At 38.7% G+C, this 24,204-nt stretch overlaps 1 protein-coding gene across 6 annotated transcripts in view; it reads left to right on the top strand.

The window, feature by feature from the left end:
• SOX5 (SRY-box transcription factor 5) overlaps positions 1-24,204 on the top strand; it is a 537,054-nt gene that overhangs the window by 87,979 nt on the left and 424,871 nt on the right. The window contains exon 1 of one of the 6 annotated variants that reach the window (XM_042470200.1): positions 9,352-9,602. The exons of the other annotated variants lie outside the window; for them this stretch is intronic. Within the exon in view, the coding sequence (XP_042326134.1) occupies positions 9,565-9,602 (38 nt within the window). The 5' untranslated portion in view covers positions 9,352-9,564. Of the gene's footprint in view, positions 1-9,351; positions 9,603-24,204 lie in introns of those variants that run through there. 6 annotated transcript variants of the gene reach the window in all.

The following is a 24,204-nucleotide window of genomic DNA, read 5'->3' as shown; positions in this document are numbered from 1 at the left end:
CACGTTACTGTCCTGGGAAAATGCCTGTTTAAACCACTGTTTTTCCCCCATGTGATAGTCTCCATAGTTACAGACCCCTTAGTGTTGTAACCAGAAATACAAACCATAGGGCTTGATCCACATCAACAAACAAGTTCTAGAAGTTTTTGCCTTCACTTAGGTCAGGTAGAGCTGATTGATCTTATTTGCCCATGCAAGATCAAGACATTCTAAACTATTTCTCATAACAGCAAGGATCACTCATGGTGAAATATGGTTGCTGAAAAATCCATCCCTTTTTACCTCACCCTTTCCTAGCTACTGTAAAAATGTCACCTGAACTCAGAGGAAATAGAGAAACATGAAGGGGATGACAGATGGTGTTATTTTGTCTGCTGATTAAAAAAAGAATCCCAATATTTGCCCTGGGAGCCCTAGAAGGGAGTTCCACAACATGGAACCAACCACTGAGAAGATTTTCTCCCATGTTTGCACCAAACATGATGGTGTTGACAGAAAAATCCCTTTTCCACAGACCTTAAAACTCTTAAAACTTGGCTGAAGCAGCAGGTACATAGCTTGGGAGTGTTCCTAGCTCCATCTTTGTAACTGGAGGCCCAAGTGGACTTTGTGGCATGGAGTGCTTTGTGCTCCAGCAACAAGTCATTCACAGGGAAATCTTAGCCGTGATCACGTTACTGTCCTGGGAAAATGCCTGTTTAAACCACTGTTTTTCCCCCATGTGATAGTCTCCATAGCTTCAGCTAGTGTGCCAGTGATGGCTTTTCCTGGACAGATAAACTAGCCACAGTAATCCGTGCACTGGTAACCTTCAAGACTTTAGACTACAGTAATGGTCTCTCCATGGGGCTACCAGTGAGGTAGACTCAGGAGATGCAGCTAGTGCAAAATGTACCTATGAGACTGCTGACTGGAGTACCATTTCGAGATTTTAACTGCTTTTATATGATGTTTTAACCTAATGTACTTCTGATTGTATTTTATATTGTAAATCCTGTGCTGTATAGTTGCTTTGATTTTGTAAACTGCTTTGATCCCAGGAAAAGCGGTATAGAAATAAAGATTTTTATTATTATTATTATTATTATTATTATTGAGAGAGCACATCATGCTAGTTATAAAAGAATTGGACTAGCTGTTAAAGCATTTCTGGTCTGAATTCAAGAAGCTTGTGTTGACATTTAAAGCCCTAAACCCCTTGGAGCCTTGATACTTCAGGGAATGCTTCTCCCCATATGTGCCTGCTTGAGGATTAAGATCTGCTGGGGGAGACCCTCTTCCATGTCCAACCAGTGAGATCAATATACTGTACTGGGACATGGGACCAGGCCTTCTCAGCTGTGGCACCTCAATTGTGGAATGCTCTCCCCAGAGGCCCACTGCCACGCACATTTATGTCATTGAGGCACCAAGTTATAACTTAGCTATTCATCAAAACCTTCAGGTCTCATTTATTCATCCCAAAGCCAGTGTACATAGTTTTAAAAATCTTTAAATATGTTTTTAAACTTCTTTCTTAATTTTAATATGTTCTAGTAAATATAATTATCTTATTGTTTTAAATTGTGTAATTTGCTTTAATGCTTCTTGTAAGCTGCTCTGAGATCTTTGGGTTGTTAGTCTCACTGAAACTGAAGGGCTGACAATGGGTTTGTGGTTCTTTGGTCTGTTTTGTTCTATATTTAATCTATTTTGTTTAAGTAATTTCAGTGCCACCACTCCCAGAACTGGTGCCAAAGGGAGCCCCAACAGATACCATTCTGAGGCCCCAACTGCTATAATCTGGTCTTGCTTGATGGTATACCCTACTGTAAACACAGTGCTGTTATCCTTGATGGAGAATTCAGCAGTTTGGGACAGATGCTCAAGGCAAATTAAATCAAAATAGCAACAAACAAACAAAACATTATGATAGAAACTTTAAACACAATTAAACAAGCTATTATATCAAAACAGTATTGATTTTAGGTCAGAGTGTGGGAAGAAGGTTGGAATATCAATCAATCAATCAATCAATTGGAGATAATGGTCTTTCAGATAGTCTGAAGCTATTGATTTTTATATCATTACTCTTGATAGTTACAGCTAGTCAATGAACTTCAGACTTTCCCAACCAATTCACCACATGTTTCAATCTTCATCTTCCATCAGCTCTCAACAAGTATGGTCAATGACCATGGATGCTGGGAATTATCTAAAATATCTAGAGGGTGCAAAGTTGGAAAAGATGGAAGATACCATACTGAGGAGAATGTACTAATTGACCAAGCTTTCAGCCTAGGTCATCTCATAGCTGGAATCTTGGCATAAGCAGCCTTTTGTTTTTGTTAACTTCATCCTATGAGTGAGAGATCTCCATGTTACCTTCTTGCAAACTCACAGATATGGCTTTCTTGATTGAGTCAATCCATCCATAATGTGGTCTTCTTTACCTACTGCTTACAACTTTACCAAGCATTATTGGCTTTGCTAATGATATGTACAAACTTTTTCTGGGTTTTTCAGGCTATGTGGTCATGTTCTAGAAGAATTTCTTCCTGACATTTCGCCAGCATCTGTGGCTGGCATCTTCAGAGAAAGATATGTACAAAGTATGACAGTCTCATCTTGGCTTATATGGATAGGTCAGACTTGAAATGCTCTTAGGGCACATTTATTTGCCTTTATGGGAATCCATGGTAGCCATGGAATCTTCCTCCAGCATCATATTTCAGATGAGTTGATTCTTGTCCTATCAGCTTTCCTATAAACACCACTGTATCAAGTCTCTTTATCCTAACCCTGAAGTGATTCAGTAAATTACTACTTCAGAGCACTTTTCTATTTCTCTAAATAAATTGCTTTCAATGATTTTTTTGCTAATATTTATTTAGTTATTTATTTAAACATTTATATCTTGCCCTATGTTATAGGACCACAGGGTGGCATACAAACAGATCAGTTTAACCAGTTTTAGCAGTGTAAATCAGTAAAAAGAAATTAAATGAATTAAAATTGTATCAATCATTTTGACAAGTTAAAGCAAAACAGTTAAAACCAATTTGAACATTTAAAGCAATTTAATACCATCGTGTATGTGCAGATCTGGGCTGCAAAGGCTTTAATAAAGAATAGCACGTTTTTATTTGGCACCAATCAAACTTCTAAAGGAAGGTTATTCCATAACTGGGGTGCCACAACAATCTTTTTAATACCTGATAATACTGAGATCCATGGTAAGTCCCAAGTAAGTGTGGCTAGGAAAGCAGCCTTTGGCCTGTTACAGACTGCCAAAATAAAGCTGCTTCAGGTCTCTTTGGAGGTATGCTATTTAAATGATGCATGCATCCTAAGAATCTGGAAGCTGCACCAAAGCTGCACTCCAGTGCTTACGAATGGAGTGTGGCTTTGGTGCGACATCCGGACTCTTAGGACCCATGCATCATTTAAATAGCATACCTCCAAAGAGACCCAAAGCAGCTTTATTTTGGCAGTCTGTAACAGGCCATAGTTTCACTATACAAGGCTTAGCCTGAAATACTCTCTGTATTTTATTCTGAATAAACACATATAGGATTCCACTATTTAAACGTTAATTGAAATTCTTTGCACATCTGATGTGTTGTTCTTTGGATATTATGTTGATTGTTTTGTCCATTTTTTTCCAGTTGGCATCAATTTGTCTATGTGTGTGCTGTACATCGATATTTGTCCAGTAATAACTAATAACTGCAATGGTGAATCTCAGAGTCATGTGCTAAATGTATCTTTCCAATTGAATTCTGCCCTTTCCCCCCAAAAAGACCTTTGTAAGTATTTTCCTTCCCTCTTCAGCATAAACAGAATAGCATACATTTTAACTTCCATTTCAATCCATCCTGTTTTCTTCACTATGGGTGCATATGCACTTCAGAATTAAAGCAGTTTCACACCACTTTAATTGCCCTGGCTCAATGCTGTGGAGTACTAAATAGTTTTGCAAGCTATTTAGTGTTCTCTGTCAAGCGCTCTGGTGTTACAACAAACTACAAATTCCAGGATTCCATAGCATTGAGGCATGGCAGTTAATGCAATGTCAAACGTCATTAGTTCTTCAGCGCAGATGCAGCCTATGTCCCCACCTAGACACACTGTAATTAATCTTAGTAATGGTTTAAGGAATCAAGTCATCTTCATAGTGTGGTTGTTTGTTTCCATAAATCAATCTTCCCTAACTAATCTCTCTGCAGATGCATTGGGGTTAACCATCATGATGGCTGGAGATAATGTTCAATCTATTTGGAGAATAGTTGGATAAAGCTGACCTAGATTACATTTAAGATTTACCACAGCTTTGGGTTCAGTTATAACAATAAATTACAGTTACAGTGGGCCCTTGGTACCTGCTGGGGTTTGGTTTCAGGACCTTCTGTGGATAACAAAATCCATGGATGCTTTCAGTCCATTATATACAATGATGTAGTAAAATGGTGTCCAGCATATAAAATGGCAAAATTGCTCTTTGCGGTTTTTTAAAAAATATATTTTTAAGCCATGGGTGGTGGAATTCGTGGATGAAGAAACGGTGAATATGGCAGGCCAACTGTAATTGAAAATGGAAGTAAACAATTCCAATCTCTGCCTCATGGGTCACAATACAGAACTACAGGGGAGCACACAGTTCCAAGGCTCATGCACATGGTGCTATACAATGGTTTAGTATTACATCCATGCCAGATCTCTAATGACCCATCAAAGGAGAGGAAAAAGTGAAAATAATGTGTTTTATCAAAGAACCCAGGCTGACCCAGATAGCTGCTCTGGGTCTTTAGTAAGTGTACAAGAATGGAAATGCTGAGTAGGTGCAGCCTTTTTCATTCCTGTATAGTAAAATGCACCTGCTCAGTATCCTTTTGCAGAAATACAGGAGCCCTATAATTCTTTTCATCTAGTCACCATAGGTCAACCCCAGATTGAGTCGTGACCTAGCAAGCAAGATGTATAACACCACCTATATGTTGTTGTGTGCCTCCAAGTCCTTTCTGACTTACAACAGTCCTAAAGCAAACTTTTCATAGGATTTTATTTGGAAAAAAATGTTCAGAGGGGGGTTTACCATTGCCTATCTCTGAGGCTGTTACTTGCCCAAAGTTACCCAATGGGTTTCCATGACTGAGAGGGGATTTGAATCCTGTTCTCCAGAATCATAGTCCAGCTCATAAACCACTGTATCATGAAATCAGTGTTTGCTTTCCCTGCCTGTGGTTTTAAATAGAATGGGATAGCAAACACCAGAAAAATCAGAGTGTATGCTCAGTGGACCACATTTGACGGTGACTTGAAAGTTGTCCAAACCTCCCTTGAGATTCAGATGTTTGGGATGTACAGACAATGGACACATGGATTGGAAGGGACAAATCCCACAAATTGTTTGCTCTGCTAATCTTCATTTGTGGTTCTGGCATAAGTATATGCCAGAACTTTAAAAAAAAAGTACAATTTTGGGCTCTAATCTCCCCCAACCCAGTTATGTGTCTGAATTACAAATCCTGTATCCTGATGGCATATCTGCTCATGTACAAGTTATGTGTCCATAGGATCTTTTTAGACCTTCCAATAAACGTATAGAGGTTGGTCATATGGGCATGATCTGTACTCCTCATATCTGAATAAGAGTTTAGTTAAATGTCCAAATCCATTCTAAGCCTCCCAACTGTATTTTAGTGTCCTTTTTCGCATCTTGTGGAGAAGTTGTAAATAACTTGCATTATCAAAAATCAGCTCTAAATATGTGTGAAACTATATATTTCTTCCAAGTGCACCTTTAGTGCTTGAATTTTCAGTAATGGGACATTTATCAAAAAACAATAATTAAAATGTTTAAATATATTTGGCATGCAAATATTGCCTTTTTAGAAAACATTTCTGTTCATGAACGAACTTGGCTTTTGTTTGCAAGCATACTGTCTGCCTATTGCTATGGTGTGTGTATGTGTGCCAAAGAGAGGTGACATGCAAACACTGACCTGGTCAAACAGTTGCAGGGTCAGAACATTAGCTCTTTTTGTGCCTAAACCCCAACTGTAGAGACAAAGGGAAAAGAGGAAGGAAGGAAAGAAAGAAATAGAAAGTATTCGGACAACAATAAAATGAAAATAAAGACACAAAGAGATACAAATTATGTAGTTTTAATTTTTTTGAGGCATGTTCTTTCTGAGCCATAGAGGAAAATCCAGGTTTCCACAAGCTGGTGTCTTCCAGATGTGTCGGATGACAACTCTCACCAGCAGGAAACAATGGGAGTTGTTGTCCAACTTACACGAAAGATGCCAGGTTAGGGAATACTGGAGTCTGGGCCAGATCCATTTTGAACATGCTTCTTTGAAGAGATGAGGTTTTTTTCCCCATAAAAATCTCTGCAGTAAATCTCATGCAGTGCTTTGTCACATGGAGAATAGGAAGTTTTCCCTTTATGTGTGTACACACATATTCCTCTCACCCTTGTCACTGGGATCAGACACCTTGTTTGATGCAACTTTGTGTGTGTGTTGGTTATCTAATTAAGCTAAGTTATCTAATGTGGACAACCTCTCTGCCTGACCTGGTTATGCTTGCTTCGAGGTGATGTAGTAAAAACCACCTTGGTGCAGATGCCTCTGTGTGTGTGTGTGTGTGTGTGTGTGTGTGTGTGTGTACTAGGACATTAAACACAGGCACTGCACTGCCTCAGTCCCCTTGAGGGTTCCTATTTGCATTATGTTGCATGTTATGTCGGGGGTGGTGGTCATCCCTGGCATCCTGTGTCAAGAGCCATTACCTGATTACCTTCTTGCTCTGCCGAATTGTTGTATGAATTACTGCAAGCAGCTATGGAGGCCAGGATGTGCAAGGCACCACCTCCGTCAGAACTGCCTTGTTATCTTGGCCAGACTTGGCCTAGCCAAGGAAGGAAACAGACCCCACAGGCTGCTGGAAAGAGAGACCGAGGCTGAACTGAACCATCATCTACAACTTGAAAGATGGGGGTTGCCTGTGTGTCTGGACCGGGGATTATTCCTCATGCACATAGTCACCCTGTGTGTAACAACTCTCCATTCCACAAAGTCCAGTTATTCTGATAAAAGTTGGGAGCGAAGGGAACTTCTTTTTAACAAATCGGGGGATTGGGAGGGTATGCTAAGAATCATCCCCCCCCCACTCCTGTTGTTTGTGGCGATGGTGGTGTTGGTGTTGCCAGGCTGCTTCATAGCACTTTGTGGGCAATGCAGTGAAACCGACAGAGTGAGTGACAAGTTGTTTACAGGTTTCCTTGAAGGGGCCTCTGGTATATTTCAATCTGTCAAAGTTGCTTTTCTTTCCTCCGAACAATGCTTGATTGTTGTGTTGGGTGGCTTTTTCCCCCTTCTTTCCCCTGCACAGAGTGAAAGGTTTTTGGTGGTGTTTTTCCCCAAAATGAAGTCCGAGTTGGAGAGAGGGAATGCAACACACACATGTGAATCTGTCTGTCTGCTTTTCTGTCTACCTAGAACTGAGACTCGGGGATTCTTATATATGCAAATGTCATGGAAGAAATGGTTCTTAGGTGTTCCTATCTTTTCCCCCACCCTTTCTTTGCAACTTCTCTGAAGGAGTTGCTAAGTGCCAGCTGTCTTAACCAGGCAACCCCTTGTTTAAATTCCTCTTGGCCTCTCCCTCCATCCTCCCTTTCACCCCACTGAGCTTCACCTATACAAAGAGGAAATGTCGGATATTTATCAGAGAAGAGCAGTTTAGAGAATATTTGTCAGGGCCCTCCTTTTTAAAAAACTAAAACTAAAATTGTGCACAAGCACACCTGCGAGTTCGCTCCCTCTTTGCACTAACAGATATATAGATGTTAAATATAGCTGCATGTTAAATATAATATGTGTCCCTCTTTCTGGAAGTGTTTCCCTCCCTCCTGCATCCTACAGTTAGAAGTTAAGATTATGATGAAGGGCTGACTTGCATTAGTGGAATTTGATCAATCTAGCAAAAAGAAGAGATGTTGCGGTGTTTGTACAACTTTGTGCAAACTCTTTGACGTTCGCACCCACCCACAAACACTCTCTCTTTTGTACGATTTTACTTGCTCAAAAATCAAGCAAACTGGAGTGTGTGCCACATTAGAAAAATTAATTTGGAGGCACATGTGTATATATTTTGTGTCTCTATACAGAAGGGATATAAGGAAAAGACAGGTCTGGGTGTACCTTTGTCCGATAAACCTGAGCATTCTAGGAGGAGAGGAGGTTTGATTCCAGATGGGAAAACCACATAGTGCTTCAATAAATCCTATTTATTCTACATTTGTGACCAAATGGGTTGGTGCAAAGCTGTGTATTTTCCCTGTTTTCTTCACTGCCTCCCTGTCCTGAGTATGGTTTTGGCAAATGAGACGAAGGCTTAGATTTATTTTGAATGATTGATCTTTAAAAAAACAACAACCAAGAAATGAAAACCAAACCAATACTCAGTGTATACACACACACACACACACACACACACCAAGATTTGGTGCAAATCTGTATATTTTCTCTGTTTTCTTCACTGCCACCCTGTCTTGAGTATGGTTTTGCCAAATGAGTGGGGGCTTGATTTATTTTCAACCAACCAACCAAGAAACAAAAACCAAACCATTACTCCTTCTCTGTCTCTCTCTACACACACACACACACACACACACACACACACCAAGAAACAAAAACCAAACCAATACTCATTGTGTGTGTATGTGTGTGTGTATATATATATACATATAACCAAGATATAAAAACCAAACTAATACTCATTATATATGTGTGTGTACTCATTATGTGTGTGTATATATATATATATATATAAAACCAAGAAAAAAACCAAACCTATACTCATTACACACACATATATACAAGAAACAAAAACCAAACCAATACTCACTCTCTCTCTCTCTCTCTCTCTCTATATATATATATATATATATATATATATATATATATGAGAAATGAAGCTGCTATCTATGCTCAGCTCCATTGGGGGAGAGGGGTTTCAACCTGCCCCTTAGCCTGTCTGAGCCTTCAGGAGGAGTGGGAGAGGGAAAGAGGAGTGTGTGTGTGTTGTTGTGGTGATGATGATGGTGATGGTGATGATGATGCTTGGAGGGGGGAGGGGGAGGGAGGCTGAAAGAAGCTGCCTTTGCCAGGCTTGCTTCTTTTGGAGGAGGGGGGGCTTGCAAAGGCCCCCTGAGGTTTTCTTTTGGGGGGGGGGTCTGTGGGTGGCGCAGGGGACAGCCAGGTGGCGCAGCGGGGGGGGGGCTTGCGAAGCCCTCTTCCCTCCAGCTAAAGTGCGCTGCCCCTTTAAGAGCCTGGTCAAGGAGTCCTAGCTCTGAGAGAGAGAGAGAGAGAAAGAGGAGGAGGAGGAGAAAGAGAGAGAAAATCAATCGGTTTAGGAGGTTTGGCTCCACTTGACAGGTTCAGTTGGAGGCGATCTTCGGTGGCGACGGTGACAAAGGGGGATCCCCAAACTGTCCTCTCTTTCTTCTTCTTCTTCTTCTTCTTCTTCTCCTACATACATACATAGAAATATTATTATTATTATTTTTCCTCCAGCATGTTAACTGACCCTGATTTACCCCAGGAGTTTGAAAGGTGAGTCCAGGGAGCTTTTTATATATATATATTGCATTTGATCTGATGCTGGGGATTTTGCTTTGCCAAGGCATGGTCTGTGGTTGCATTTCGAGCTGTTGTCTTTTGGGAGGGGGGGTGTCTTGGGCTTCAGTGTTTCGCTTTTATCTATAGATATATTTCCCAGCCTGCTGCCACGATGTTTCCAAAGTGTGCAACTTTTCCTTCTGTATAATCTTTCCAAATAAACAAACAAATCAGACAGGAAAGGAAAATCTTTGGCAATATATATAGAGAGAGAGATAAAGAAAGAAAGAAGGCAAGCCCTACCTAAGCCCTTGAGCTCCCTTTCCCCTCCCTAGATGTCAGATTTGTGACTGATCTCTTGCTTTTGGTTACAAATGTTCCAATGTTGCCTCTCCCCTCCCATCCTTACAAAACTCCCAAAGTCCTGTAACCTACTTCCAGAGGAGATGCTTGATCGGATTCACATTGGGAATTTGCACATCATCCCAGCTCTCTCTACCTCTTACAGCAACAACAACCCCATTTTTCCCACTCCTAATTTCTTTTTTTCTCTTTCCTCCCATCCCTCCTTGCCTTAATCTGCTCCATACTAAGCAGAGAGAGAGAGAGAGAGAGAGAGAGAGATCTGAAGGCAGATTCTTCAATTTCTTCTCCTCCTTCTCCTCCTTCCTCCTTTCCTCTCTTTTGCAAAAGAAGGGTTTCTTTTGAAAAAGCAAAAAAAAAAAAAGGACCCAGAAGCGCTTCCTCTAGAATGAATGGGAAAGCAGGCGGTGGCTTTCAAACTTTCAGACTCAGCCTTCCAGAAAGGAGGGAAGGGGAAAAAGAAAAAGGAAGCAAAAAGAGAAAGAAAAGTTTATAGAAAGCGCATCCGCAGGGGCTTTGGGGGGGGCTGCAGAGCTTGACAGGGGGCTTCTTTGGGATCTAAGTTGATGCCAGCCCTTGAACAGGGAATTTAGTAGTAGTAGTAGTAGTAGTAGTAACAATAATAATAATAGAGGAGAGGGGTGAGAGGGAGAGAAAGTACTCTTCTTGGGAAGCAAAAGGGACCCTCTTCCTTCTGTGCTGAGCAGCAGGAACTTTTTGGGACTGGGAATTAATGCTAGTCCTTCAACAGGAAATAATAATGATAATCATAATCATGATGATGGGAGAAGGGGAATAAGGAGAGAAGAAGTACTCTTCTTGAGATGTAAAAGTGACCCTTTTTCTTTTGAGTTGAGCAGCAGGAACTTTTTTGGACTGTGAGTTAATGCCACTCCTTGAACAGGAAATAATAATAATAATAATAATAATAATAATAATAACGATGATGATAATGATAATGATTATGATGATGGGAGGAGGGGAATAGGGAGCAAGAAAGTACTCTTCTTGGGATGTAAAAGTGACCCTCTTCCTTCTGAGCTGAGCACTAGGAACTTTTTTAGGACTGTGAATTAATGCCAATCCATGAACAGGAAATAATAATAATGATAATAATGATAATAATAAATGATGGGAGGAGGGGGATAGAAGGAGAGAAAGTACTCCTCAAGGGAAGTAAAAGTGACACTCTTCCTTCTGAGCTGAACAGCAGGAACTTTTTTGGGCTTGCCTGTCAACAACTGGCCTTTGGATGTATGACTTCTTTGGCTGCCCCTCTCCTTCCTCCCCCCCCCCCCTCATGGCTCTGCAGCACCCTTGCCAAAGTTAAGGTCTTGCAGAGCCCCTCTCTGGTGGGCTTTTGTGAATGAAAGGAAACTGCACAAGTAGCAGGGGAGAGGGATCTTTGAACACAGTTTGGAAGCTCTAGAAACAAACTGTCTAGGAAATAAGCTGGGTACTAGTAACTCCCATCTCCCAAACTATGTTTGAAGATTCCTCTCTGCTACAGATGCAATTTCCTTCAGAAAGCCAGGATACTTCCTTTCCAGCTGCATGCATCCCACCTTCTATATTTTTCATATGCACACATACACATATTGGCAAATATCTGATAAATGACTTGAATGGGGAAGTTAGACTTTGCATTTCTAGGGGAGTTGTTTGAAAGCAAGCAAGTTTCAAAAGACCAGGGGTGCCTGCTTCTTGGCTCCCCAAGTTTCACGAAACCTACCTTCTGCAGAACCATTTGGTTACATCTGACTGTGCGATGCAAGCTAGGTGATAGACCAGCTGGTAAAAAATATGCCAAGTCAAGCTGTTCAGCGTTCGGGCGGCTGAATTTGATAGTAAAAGGCGCAAGGGGGAAATATGTTTCAAGCATCTTAGGAAGGCAAGGGTGGTGCATGGATTGGGTAAAAGAATGCACAGATCAATGCACAACAAACTAATAGTAGTGTTGTGTATGTGTGTATATACATCTAAATGTACAGCTGTATGTCCTTATTAGTATCAAATTTAATTCAATTCAGCAAGAAGGTTTTTGTCTTAACTAAGATACAAAAACTCCTCAACCGAAAACACCTTGGACTGGAAGTCTTTCCAAGGTTTTATTTGCTCCAATTAATTTCTCCCCTTTGTTTTAAATCACTGACATTTCCCACCCAGCTTCCATATCACAATAATATGGGATCAATAGTTAAGTCCCAGTATACTATGTGATCACCAGATTCTTCTCAAATAAATAGCCAGACAGCTAAAAGTCTTCTGTTGCAATGGAAAGGGAATAATACATATAAATGTAAAATCAGGTGTGTTGTGTTAAAGAAAACACAATAACAACAACTTTCCCTGTGAGCTGGCTAGGTGAAATTGACACTTTCTGTCTTAGAAGTGAACTCCTTAGTCTCTATGTATTGTTTTAAGACAAGAGGTTTCATTTTCATTCTGAAACAAAGTTTTGACTGATAAAGAAACTAGATCAGTTTCTTTTTAAATCCCTTAATGTGCTGTATGCTCAGAGTTTTATCTTTTTACAAATATATAAGAAAAAGAAGAAGAGTTAGCTGAATAATCCCTATGTGTCTGGCTTTCACAGACATGTGGCTATCAAGGAATAGTTAGGAATGATTAAATGGTAGTGAGGGGGAGGGCAACCTTATCCTCTAATACTTTTTTATTTAGCATTTTCCATCTGTGGTTTTAGTTGGTAATACAAACCAATATCTCTGTTAATCATTACCATTTGTTTACATTCTCTGTGTTTTACTGTAGTTACTAACCACACATACATGGAGAACTGTACAGGTTGTGGAGATTGCTTACATCAGAACATGTACAAGCCACATGAAAATCCATGAGGCATAGCTAGGTAGGGGATGTTGTAGTTTGCTCTTCTATATAAATTTATGTGTTTGCTTGTGTGTGTACATGTGTGTGCATTTCAATACAATTATAGGGCTTTACCACCTGTCACACCCCAGCTAGACTTATAAATGTGTACAAGGCCTATTAAAATTATATATATTAGACTGCCCAGTCGACTACACAGTGACATAGATTTATATTCCAAATAATTTTTAACATAGTTTCATTTCTTACTCATCAACTTGTTCTCAAATCCTCTGCAGGAAAAGATGTGTCTCATTGCCTTTTCAGTCACTTTGCTTTATTCTAAAACTTTTGGAACTACAGTTTAGTCAAGAAAAGCTGATGGCTTTGTAAGAGATGAACCGACACAGCTTTTGTTTTGGTCTGTGTGCATTATTTCTTCCCCATCCTGGCTTTTAACTTTGGCAGTACAGAAGCTGGAATGAAAGCTGTCCACATTAATATCTGCTAGAGTCTGTGAGTTAGTATCTACAGTTTGTTGAATCAAACTGAGGACAGGTTTAGCATGTTGAGATAAATTATGGTAGGTTTAAATAGACAAAAAGCTCAACAGTTGAAAGTTGGGGTTCAATACTTCGTAATTAAAATTACTGAAAAATTTGAGCTAGGAAAAGCTTTTTCTTTATCCAGAATTGGATAAAGATATACTGTTTATGATGGTCAGAATTCACGCTAGGAAGATCTTCAAAACAAGGATTTAGGCTACATTTCTAAATATTCTTGCCAGAATGTGAGCTTTACTGGACCTAGTGGGGCTCCTTCCCTGAAATGCACTGGACTATATTTTTAATTTTTTCCCCATTCCACAATTGTGGCAAAGCATATATTAGCAAGACTGCAGAAAGCAAAAGCCAAGGTAAAGCTGTTTACCCAAATTGTCAGTAGAAGAGACCTGTAACTCCGACAGCACAACTTCAGTGTAAAATGTACAAGAACAATTGAAAGCTTGCAAACAATTGGCACAAACTTTGAATATATCTCTAAAATCTTGTAAACGAGAGGGAAAAAAAGATAAAAGAGCTGCTTGTCAATGCCCATGTTGTGGAGATGTTTCTGAACCTAAAATAATGAGTGCAACGTTCACATGATTTCTCTGCAAACCCACAGGCTACATGTAGTCTTCAGAACACAATGCTGGGACCTGGGTTCATGTGACTTCAAGGTGAAGGGTATGATTCCAATAGTAAAGTACAGAGGAACAAGGACAGAGATGAATGAGACAAAAGTTAATATTTTGGATGTCTTGATCAAAGCTATAAGGGGATCTTAGATTAACAGTAGACATCGAAGACTTGAGGTGTTTGCTTTTTAAATCTTAGATGGGACAGCAACAATAAAATATTATGTGTTGGTTTTGTAATTCCAGCCTCCCATTTCATTTGTTTTGGGGTTCTTCCAACACTACCAAATGACAGAATGATTTTTCCTATATTGCAATTTTGTGTTAGTTGAAATTTTCTGGTAAGAAAAAGAGAGGAACTCAGCTTTCTCTTCCCCCACGCCTCATGGTTGTTGTCGATTTGGAAAAACTGACACCCTTCTGTCAGCGGGCCAGATTATAATGATTTGCCATAACACTCTTCCAAAGCACTTTAGTATTTATCCTTATCCTGACACCCTTTAGATGTGTTGGACTACAGCTCTCAACTTCCCCAGATAGCATGCTGGCTTGGAATGATGGGCTTTGGAGCTTCACTTCATCTAGAGGGTGCAGGTTTAGGGAAAGCAGTACCACAAGGAGTTTCCTCTCCCCCAACAAGGCAAAGTATGCAATGATGCTAACACTTAGTACTTGATGTCATTTAATTTCCATGCTTGCACCTCTCTTGCGTTTTCCTGTTTGTTAGACCAGACACTGATTTGTACCCATGACCTGAGAATAGCTACAAACATCAATTTTGGCTAAACATAAATTGGCCCGTGGATGCCTCCTTGTGCTATGGCAGAAAGAATAACGTGCTTTCAGTGTGTTTGTTTGACAGTGCTTTTGATGTGATTTGTACACTTTTTATTAAAGTGGGAAACATTTTGGCTATAACTCCGGCAATAGTTCCCCCTCACACTTGTAGCCTGCAGATACGAATGAACATTTCAGTAGATTTGTTCATTGCTAGAATAATGTAGCAGCGCTGAAACTATTCTAAGAAGGAGCTAAGAAGTGGAAGGAGCCTTGCGCACTCGTGCCAAATGTAGAATTTAACAGGTCCAGATTTCAGGAGGCGACCTTATCCCTAATACTCCAGGGGTTAATTTGAGAGTGACAGCGAAGAGGGCTGGGGGACCATTTGACTCTCCCCCTCCCAGTCCCCCTTGACATGCGACTCTAAAATGTTTGCTTGCGAGTACAGTTTGTACAGTCTGCTATCTTGGAGAGCCGAGAAAACGTATTTCCCTTTCTCCCTGTTGTCCAGAGACATTAAGCATAATGAATGCATGAGGTATTTACTGCTTCTTAGGGAGCTTTTAACTAGCAGCTATATCTGTGTCAGAGCCTTATTAAAAATGTGACAACCTGTCTTGTTGTTTTAGCCATGGTTCTTTTTGATAGGGATTGAATAAGTTTTTTCATGGTGCCCCAGGAAATGTATATTTTACTTTTGAGCAACCACTTTGTATTTAGCTAGGCAATATGCATATACATACCAGCTAATGAAAAAAGGTGAATAATAGATAGAAAGGGATCACTCTTGGTGATTTTTGTATGAGTGCTTTTGAATCTTATTGCATTTCTTCTCCCCTCTCAAACAAACAAAAACAACATTTTTCTGTGGAAGTTAAGTAAGAATGAGATTTGCTTGTCTCCTTTTCTGTTAAGATCTCCTTAGTAATAATTTTGCCGCAACTGTAGAACTTGGAAGGAACTTGTGCCCCAGACAGAGCCCACTTTAACACACCATACCTTTTGATTATGTTATAATTACAGGAAAATCTTCCTAATGCTTGTACTAATTCTACATTGTGGCTAAGGCTTATGTTTTCAAAAAGAAATGCATTTCATATACGCGTTTGCAAACATCCCTGTATTTCTAATATTCAGAATAAGGATAAATTGGCATATATTGAAAAAATATTATTGCAAAGGTGAGTAAAGTCAGTTTGGAGCAATTATTTAAATTGAGGAACTTCGTTAACGCCCCCCCCCCCAACCCCACAAATGTGCTCTTTAATTAACATTGTCTAAATTAGCTTCTCTTGTAACACTTCAAATTAAGTAGAGCAGGCTGTAGTAAAGTAATACAATGAACAGTGATTTTCTCTGTGTGCATGCTAAGTATGATTTTTTTAAAAGGTTCCTCTCGAATATTTGCTGCGAGGTTTGGGTGAAATGTTTTGTTTCTTAAAGGCAATTAGATCTGTCCAGGGTTCAATTTTAGCTCAATTTGTATCTATTCCTTTGCCAAATCTGCCTGTTGCAAAGTCCGTTTTGTGAGTCTTGCTTCTCCTTTAGAGACCATTCAATGTCTAATCCATGTCAACCACTAGGGGGGTGTTTGAGAAGAGAGTAGCGAGTACCTTCCATCCTGCAAATAACTAACTCACCTCAACCATACACTATTGCTAACCTTTGCCAAGTTGAGACTCTCCTGTCATTGGAAAAAATAGTGTCCAAGCCAGCATACCTCTGTAGCAAAACAAATCTATTTATAGAGGAATAGATGAGAGACAAGAGCCAATTCTGTAAATTGCTAATGTTTTAGCATTGCAAAACGCATGCTAAAAGTAAAGTCCACAAAGAAGGGGAATGTGGAGCAATTGCACAGAAGTGTATTTTTCTTTTGGGACCAGTAGATGAACACATAATGAAATGGACCAAACTCTGACTGCTCCAGGCTCTGAAGCGTAATCTGTTGCGATATGGGTGCAAAACCTGACATCAATTTTTGTCCATTTGTTTATTTTCTTGTGTGCCTGATATTTCTGGCTACCATGTCCTTTGGCCTTCATACTTGTTAACTAATTTGTTGGAGTGGGTGTGCATAATTATAAATGTGAAAAGCATGGCACGAGTGCATTGCATTAGCAGAGACTAGTAATTTTAAATGTTGAAAATCAGCATTGCACCTGCATAAGACAGAGAGACTGAGAGCATTGATCAGTATCCCAACCTGATAGTGCACTGGGTAGCTTAAGCTGACAGGGAATTGCACCTGCTTATACAAACTCTTGTATCTTCCACCTCAGTCATTGCTTTATTAAACAACCTAGGTCCCATCATGACAGAAGCAGAAAGTTCACTTGATTTTTAAAATAGTTTTTATAAACACTCTGTTGCTCTATTTATCATTTATGGGATATTTTAAGGACAAAAAAACCCAACAACCCACAGTAGTGTTGTTGAGAGTAAAGCAAACAAAAATAATATATTCGTAAGTAGTTGAAAACTGTAACAGTACTGTTGAATATAAATTTATGGCTATGTTCCTTGTAAAACAATCCACGAAATGCAAAGATAAAGACATGCAAAATAAATTTAGGGGAATGTGAGGATTGGCAGACTGATATTTTAATAACTGTTATGAAATCCCTGTGTCCCACCTAAAGCTACTACTGTTTCCCAGCAGTATTAAATGGGCCACGTATTAAGAACCACAATACAACATGTGGATTGCAAGAATGAATATAACTATTCCATGACTTTCCTTATTTATTTATTTTAAATTTACTCAAGAAAATCATAAGTCACTTTTGAGGATCAAGTCACAGCATCACAAAGCAAAATGCACAAGATGAATGAAACAAAAAACAAAAAATACTGACACAGTGTATTTTAAAGTGGGTTCCTCCTCGCCAAAAAAAAGGCTTTCATCAGTTATTGCATACCAAAGGGCAACTTAAAAGGTATCACAGAGCCATTTACAAATTATTTGTAATATCCAAATTTAAAGACAGACATAATGGAACACTTTTATTGCTCCTAAACTTCAATTAAAAAAATAGATACATTCTTAATTATCCCACTTACCTTATAATCCTTCGGTCATAAACTTTGGCTGGATCATTCCATGAGTTCTAATGACTTACATTTCATATTATTTATCTTCATTTATATCATGTTCAAAAAGATCACAAGACCTTGTTGATTTGATTCATTCTTTAGATAATAGTTTAGCTATGTTCTTAAAAATAGTTTGTTAAAGATCTCCGTGTTTTAAATATCAGTATCATAAATGCAAATAGACATGATATAATCTTTAGTACATTCCATGCCCCACCTCTCAAGCCATTCTTCTTTGCTTGAAACACTTTGTGAATACCATTGTCTGTCTTTGGAGCTACAATTATATGAAATGGTACAGTCTCTCTCTCTCTCTCTCTCTCTCTCTCTCTCTCTCTCTCTTCGCGTTTTTTTTAAGGGACTAGTATTTCAAGTAATTTAAGAGGAAGGTCAAAGGATTAAGTGGCAGTCTTGGACCCAAGGATTTCTCAATTATGTTAACAAGCAAACCCCAAAAGTTTCTAGTAGTATTTCTGAAGTGCTACCACAGACGTATAAAATCTAATTAGAAAAGGTTATTATTAAGTACTAAGTATATAGAGGTGTACTGTGATACAGATGGCCTTACGGTGGACCAAAATGTTTCTAGTATAGAGTATAATTGAATCATCCCCAATATTTCACATTGATTCTGTGTTATGAAGCACCTTTGAGCCAAGCTTCCGTACCTTCAGACAGTGACAGTCCTTTCGTCAGTATAGTAGCACAAATTCATGATGTTGTTAATAGTGTGAAGTCTTGGTTTGGCTCTCAGCATCGCTGTACTGTGGATAACTGCTCCTTATTTATTTGATGGAATGGTTAATTATGGGATCAAGTTTATTTTCATAGATCTTTTAGCCATGAAGAGTAATAGTGCCAGGTGCTGATGTTTGTTGTAATTGATCTATTGGAATCCTCTTTGCTTTCAACTCCTATCCCCCCACCCCAGAAAAATACATACTGTATCTTGATACAAATAATATCAAATCTATATACATTCTTCATTCTTTTCTTGAATCCACAAGATATGTCAGGCTTTAAATGTGTACATATATGTATTCCGTTTATGCATTGTTGTTATCCATCTTTTTGTTTTAATATGTTTTAACTCTCAGTATTGTTGTGAAATGTTGCAAACCGCTATAGATTATTACTACATTCCTTCTATTGCTGGCTAGTAGTTTATCTTGTAATTTGTAGTAAAGCATCTGCAACAGAGTGATGCTTGCTTACCTCACGTTAAACCTCAAAATTTTGAGATAGCGTATGGTTTGTTTAAGATAATAAAGCTTCTCTGTGTTCATCTGAATGACAGGTAGCTTGATTTACACAGTTCAAATGAGTGGATGTTCTTTTAAAAATACAGTCTAATGTAGTGGGTAGACTCTCTGATTTAGGACTGGGAGTTGGTTTCCTTTGAAATCTCTGTCAAAAGATTAATTTTTTAGTCTTTTAGCTAAATTGCTCTTTTTTAGATAAAATGTATAAGACCATGACACCAGGGATGGGCACGCTTTTTTGTTTCCAGACAGTGTCAGTTTTGCATGTTCTAGCCATAATTTCTATCCACTTCTATATTAATCTGTGGTTTTATTTTTTTAAAATCCCCATTTTGTATGTGTGTTAATATTTTCTGTCAAAATACATGTTTAAATATTCATTTTGATACTTCTCAATTCTTCAGAACTGTGTCATACAATGTTTGAAAAAGTGAAAAATCTTGGATAACTATGGTGCAAGTAGCACCTTCACCAGAAAAGCTATGACTAGTTGAAGAGGAGCAGATTGTGTCCTTTATTTATTTATTGAATTTATATCTTGTCTTTCTCACAAAATGGGATGCAAAGTGGCATTTGACTGCGTAACTTGCAAAGTTTCAAGTTCTCAGTCATTCTTACATGATAGCCAGTGGTTTGGATTGCTTTAAGAAAAGAGATCAGGCAAATTCTTGGTGGGTATAGGTCCATCATTACCGAATTGCTGTGATAGTTCAATGGGACTTTTGGAAGTATGTGAGCCTCTTAATGTCAGGGAATCTAAAGAAGGGCTGTCTTCACAATCTCTTTGACTACTGTTGGCAATACAAATGTTGGACTAGATTGACCATCAGTCTCATCTGTTAGGACTTTTCTTATGTTCTTTGTACATTTACAGCATGAGATAGAATGCTAGCTAATCTTACTGAGATGTCAGTCGATAGCAGTTTTAAGCAGTTGAATTCGATGGGACTTTAGGTGGATTTTCTAGGCTGTATGATCTCTAATAGAATGACATCCTTGTTTAAAAGTGGAACTTGGAAGCATAATGCAGAATGTTGGAGATTTTTGTGTTCTCCCTCCAACCAGTTCAGCACTTTGTGTGTTTGCATGTGTCAAGGTAGACAGGGAAAGGACAAGGACATTTTGTGCTATATGGCTAGTGCAAGCAGCCTCTCTCACCATAGGACAGCACAGATACACCTACTGGCAAACTGGAGCTAATTTTCAGTGGCACAAAAGGAGCACGGCTACACAAAAAGTTTTCTGACTTCATGACAGTGATATGGTGTGCAATAAGTAGATTTTTTTTTAAAAAAAAGACACTCTGTGACAGTGTTAAACCAAAGTGTCTTGTTTATTAACTGTTTATTAACTGTTGCAGACAATTCTTACCTCCACCTTATTCCTTTCTACAGTTGATAATTCCGAAATTTACCATAGTTGATAAAGAAAGGAACTTTTTTTTTAACTAGGGCAAAGCTAAGGAGAAATAAAGTACTCTGTTTCCAGTTGTTTTTATGTGCTTTTACTCACCGTTCGATTTCAGCATTAAAAAAAACAATTTTCCGAAGATAGGCAATTTTATGCATTTAATATTTTGTTGCAGTACCTATTTTTAAACAGTGGTAGAACAGTTGTCTTGTATGCAGAAGATCCCAGTCCCCAGCACCTTCTTATAAAGCAGGAAATATTTTTCTTGGGACCTCGGAGAACTGTTCCCACTCCAATATTAAGCAAAGTGGACCAGTGAAAGGAACTGGCATCAAGGAGCATCATATGTTCCTCTAAGGAGTGTAGTTATGGACATTACCTACTCTAGTTTGCTGCAATCTCCCCTAATTCCAGCTCCAACTGCTTTTATCTCTGACTATTACCTGTGTTAGCTGGGGCTGAGGGAATCTCTATATGAAAAAAATAATCTGGTGGTTGCAAAATTGGGGAAGGCTTATGTACTCAGACTGGCAGCTGTTCATCTGGGTCTAAGATGGAGACAGGGTTTTTTTATATCAGCATCATCCTTTAAACTGGAGATGCTAGGGAATCACACCTGAAACCTGGTGGATTTGGCACATAGAGACTACAGCCTTTGAGTCTGAGAAGAAAGGGTGCATGCACTGGATTTTCTCTTCAGTTTTTTAAAATGTGATCCGCATGTAGCCCTTTCATTTTAGGATAAAGAAGATTTATCTAGTTTAACTACTTTGAGATGTGTGCATTGATGAAATGAACTTTTCCTTTATCAGGAGTGCCCAGAAGGGGTGCTGTACAGTAACGGTGCGATTAAATTTCTATTTGCTACCACTTTCCAAGGCCGTTAGCACAGATTTAAAAAGTATAAATGATACCTTCAGTTAAACCCAGACACACACGTATTTACATTTTAAGATTACCCTACACCTGCTTCAGCAAGAAAGTGTGATGGTGCTTTTGGAAGATGTACAGATTCAAGTTTTGGCTCAAGATGTTCTTGCAAGCAACTTGGAAATGTGAGAATCCCCCCCCCCTTTTTGCAACATTCTGGCTTTTAAACAAGCAGCACCTGGGGTAGAGTTAATGCTTTGAAATGTCTCTAGTTCATCCCCTAGTGTTTCCAGGTAAATCTCTCTGTCTGGAACTTTGGAGATGTGATATAAATCATTGTATAAGATGAACTACATGGACCAATGGTTTGGACCAGAGTTTGAAAATATTACCTTTTGGGCCAGCAGTGCACAGAATTCCCCAGCCCCTGTTGACTTAGAGGAGGTTGTAGGAGCTGTAGTAAAAAAATAATTCCCAGCTATGGTCTGGCTTATTACAAGACAGCTCTATAGGTTCAGCTTCTACAAAGGCATATTTGTGAGCCAGAGCTTAGAAGAGTTATTTCTTGAACTACGATGCCTGATTAATATATGGGATATCCTGGAGGGAGCTAGAATTAAGGGCCAGCAGATTCAGATAGGGAAGTGAAGAATATTCATGGGTTTTGCTGTTTTTCATGAAAAAAGGGTGACTGGGAACATCCTGTTGAAAAATTATCAGCTGCTTTGAGATCCTTTGCCCCTGGGGTGAAGGGAAAGGACTGGATTATTTTTTTCACCTTTGGTTATTTTTTCTGCAAAAAAAATTTCAGTTTTTTTTTTGTTGTTGCTGAAAAGTGTATTTTGTACAAAGACCTCCCCCCCCCGAAAACCTCATTGTTGATGGCGTTATCATTATGACATCTATTCATATCCTATCTTTTTCCCCAGTGTGGTACTTGAGGTAGCTGACATATATAGTTTTAAAAGATCACAGCATACAAAAGTTAAAAATGCAATTAAACAGCCAGAAAATTAAAAAGCATGGCAGGTGTGTTGGACTGGATGGCCCTTGTGGTCTCTTCCAGCTCTACAATTCTATGATTCTATAAATTAGCAACAACAGAAAATTGTTCAGCATGTTATACCTGTTACTCCATGAGTATTGGCTCTCAGAGTCTATCAGAATAAAAAAGGGGTTACTTGCTTGAGGAAAGACAGTAAGGAGCATACCAATCCAGCTTCTCTGGGAAGGGAATTCCAGAGCCTAGGAGAAGGCACTGTGAAGGCCCTTTTCTGTGTTCCACCAAATGTTGTCGGTGGGATAGAGAGCACACACCCTCATGCACACACACACACACATGCACACACACACACAATTTCCACAATGTTTTCATTAAAATTCTCCAGATAGAAAAAAAATAATCAAAGAAGGAGGAAAACCTTTCTTTCTTTCTTTCTTAAATGTTCTTATATGAGAGAACAAAATAAGATTTAAATCTCTAGACCACATCCAGGTCTATAACGCAGAACAGTCTTGAAAGATGGAAGTATCATCCTGCTCATATAGATACTGCTCTCCCCGTAGTTGCACAGCAGGGAAAAGTCACAATGTGGATGAGTTCGTTTTGCAGCAATATAGATCATTAAATACATATGTATTTTATATTTTGTATGACAGAAGGTTTCTTTTTTCCTAATTATAAGACAAAGAGAATGAACATAATCTTTTTCTTACACTTGATCTTTTATAGGTAAAGACCCCCAGAATATTTTAAAGTAATTTTGCAATCCCAAAATCAGTTAAATTGCATTTCTCTGGCAACTTATGTTTCTGAAGTATACAGTATTTCCATAGGGTTTATCCTCAGGTCTGGATTTCAGTGCCAGGAAACTGCAACTTTAACCTTTTCATCACCAATGAAATATACTATTACTGCCATAATACTAATACGGTGCCATCCACAGATGCTTTCCCAGGCTCATGCTGTTTCTGTGATAGAAGCCTTTATCTATTTAAAAAACTGATGCTTTGAACAAACATCATAGGGACATTAAAATGTTTTGTCCATTCAATAGTTTCATCCAACAAACCATCTAGGAATTGTTTTACTTCAACAAAGCACAAAAAGGTAGATAATCAATGAGAGAGAGAAATAAAAAAGTTGAATGGAAATATATTATATGTCATTGCTATTTATTTCTCAATCATTTGATAGCCTGTTTGACCAGATGGGACATTTCACACCTATTCAGGTGTTTAAAATAATAGGGTTCCTCCTCATCACATCCTTGAGAAGACAGAAAGGTTTGTGTGAGAGTGACAGTATGAATGTCAACAGCTTGGAAATTATTTTAAAGAGTAAATAATTCCAGTTACTTGTCGCAGTGGTTTAAAAGTAATTTATTTTGCTAATGTAGTGTTTAGAAAGTAACTCAGTGTGATTGCTAGCTTTTTGCTTTAAAGTAAAAAGAAGATATACTGCTTTCATTTTTGGGAAAGGAATGGAAAGGCTAATTGAGAAAAAAGAACTTGGAAAATTCCTGTTAAAAGGCTTCCAAAATGGTCATTTAGATATCCTTTAAAATAACTAGATACTTGTTACACCAGTAAAGTATCTTCATTCTCTTTCTTTATGATACTTTTCAAATAGCTTTTCATTATGGGCTTGTATTTCAGAGGAAGGATCTGGCAAATCCACTTTGAGTATTCCTTGCTTAAGAAAACCCTATGAAATTCATGGGATTGCCATGAGTTGACAGGTGACTTGAAGGCATGGATGCACACATATATATATACACACACACAAATACACACACAACTATAA

This window comes from Sceloporus undulatus, chromosome 5 (assembly GCF_019175285.1).
Source record: "Sceloporus undulatus isolate JIND9_A2432 ecotype Alabama chromosome 5, SceUnd_v1.1, whole genome shotgun sequence".
NCBI lineage: Eukaryota > Metazoa > Chordata > Lepidosauria > Squamata > Phrynosomatidae > Sceloporus > Sceloporus undulatus.
The sequence above is the reverse complement of the archived record's forward strand: the minus strand, read 5'-3'. Positions and strand labels throughout refer to the sequence as shown.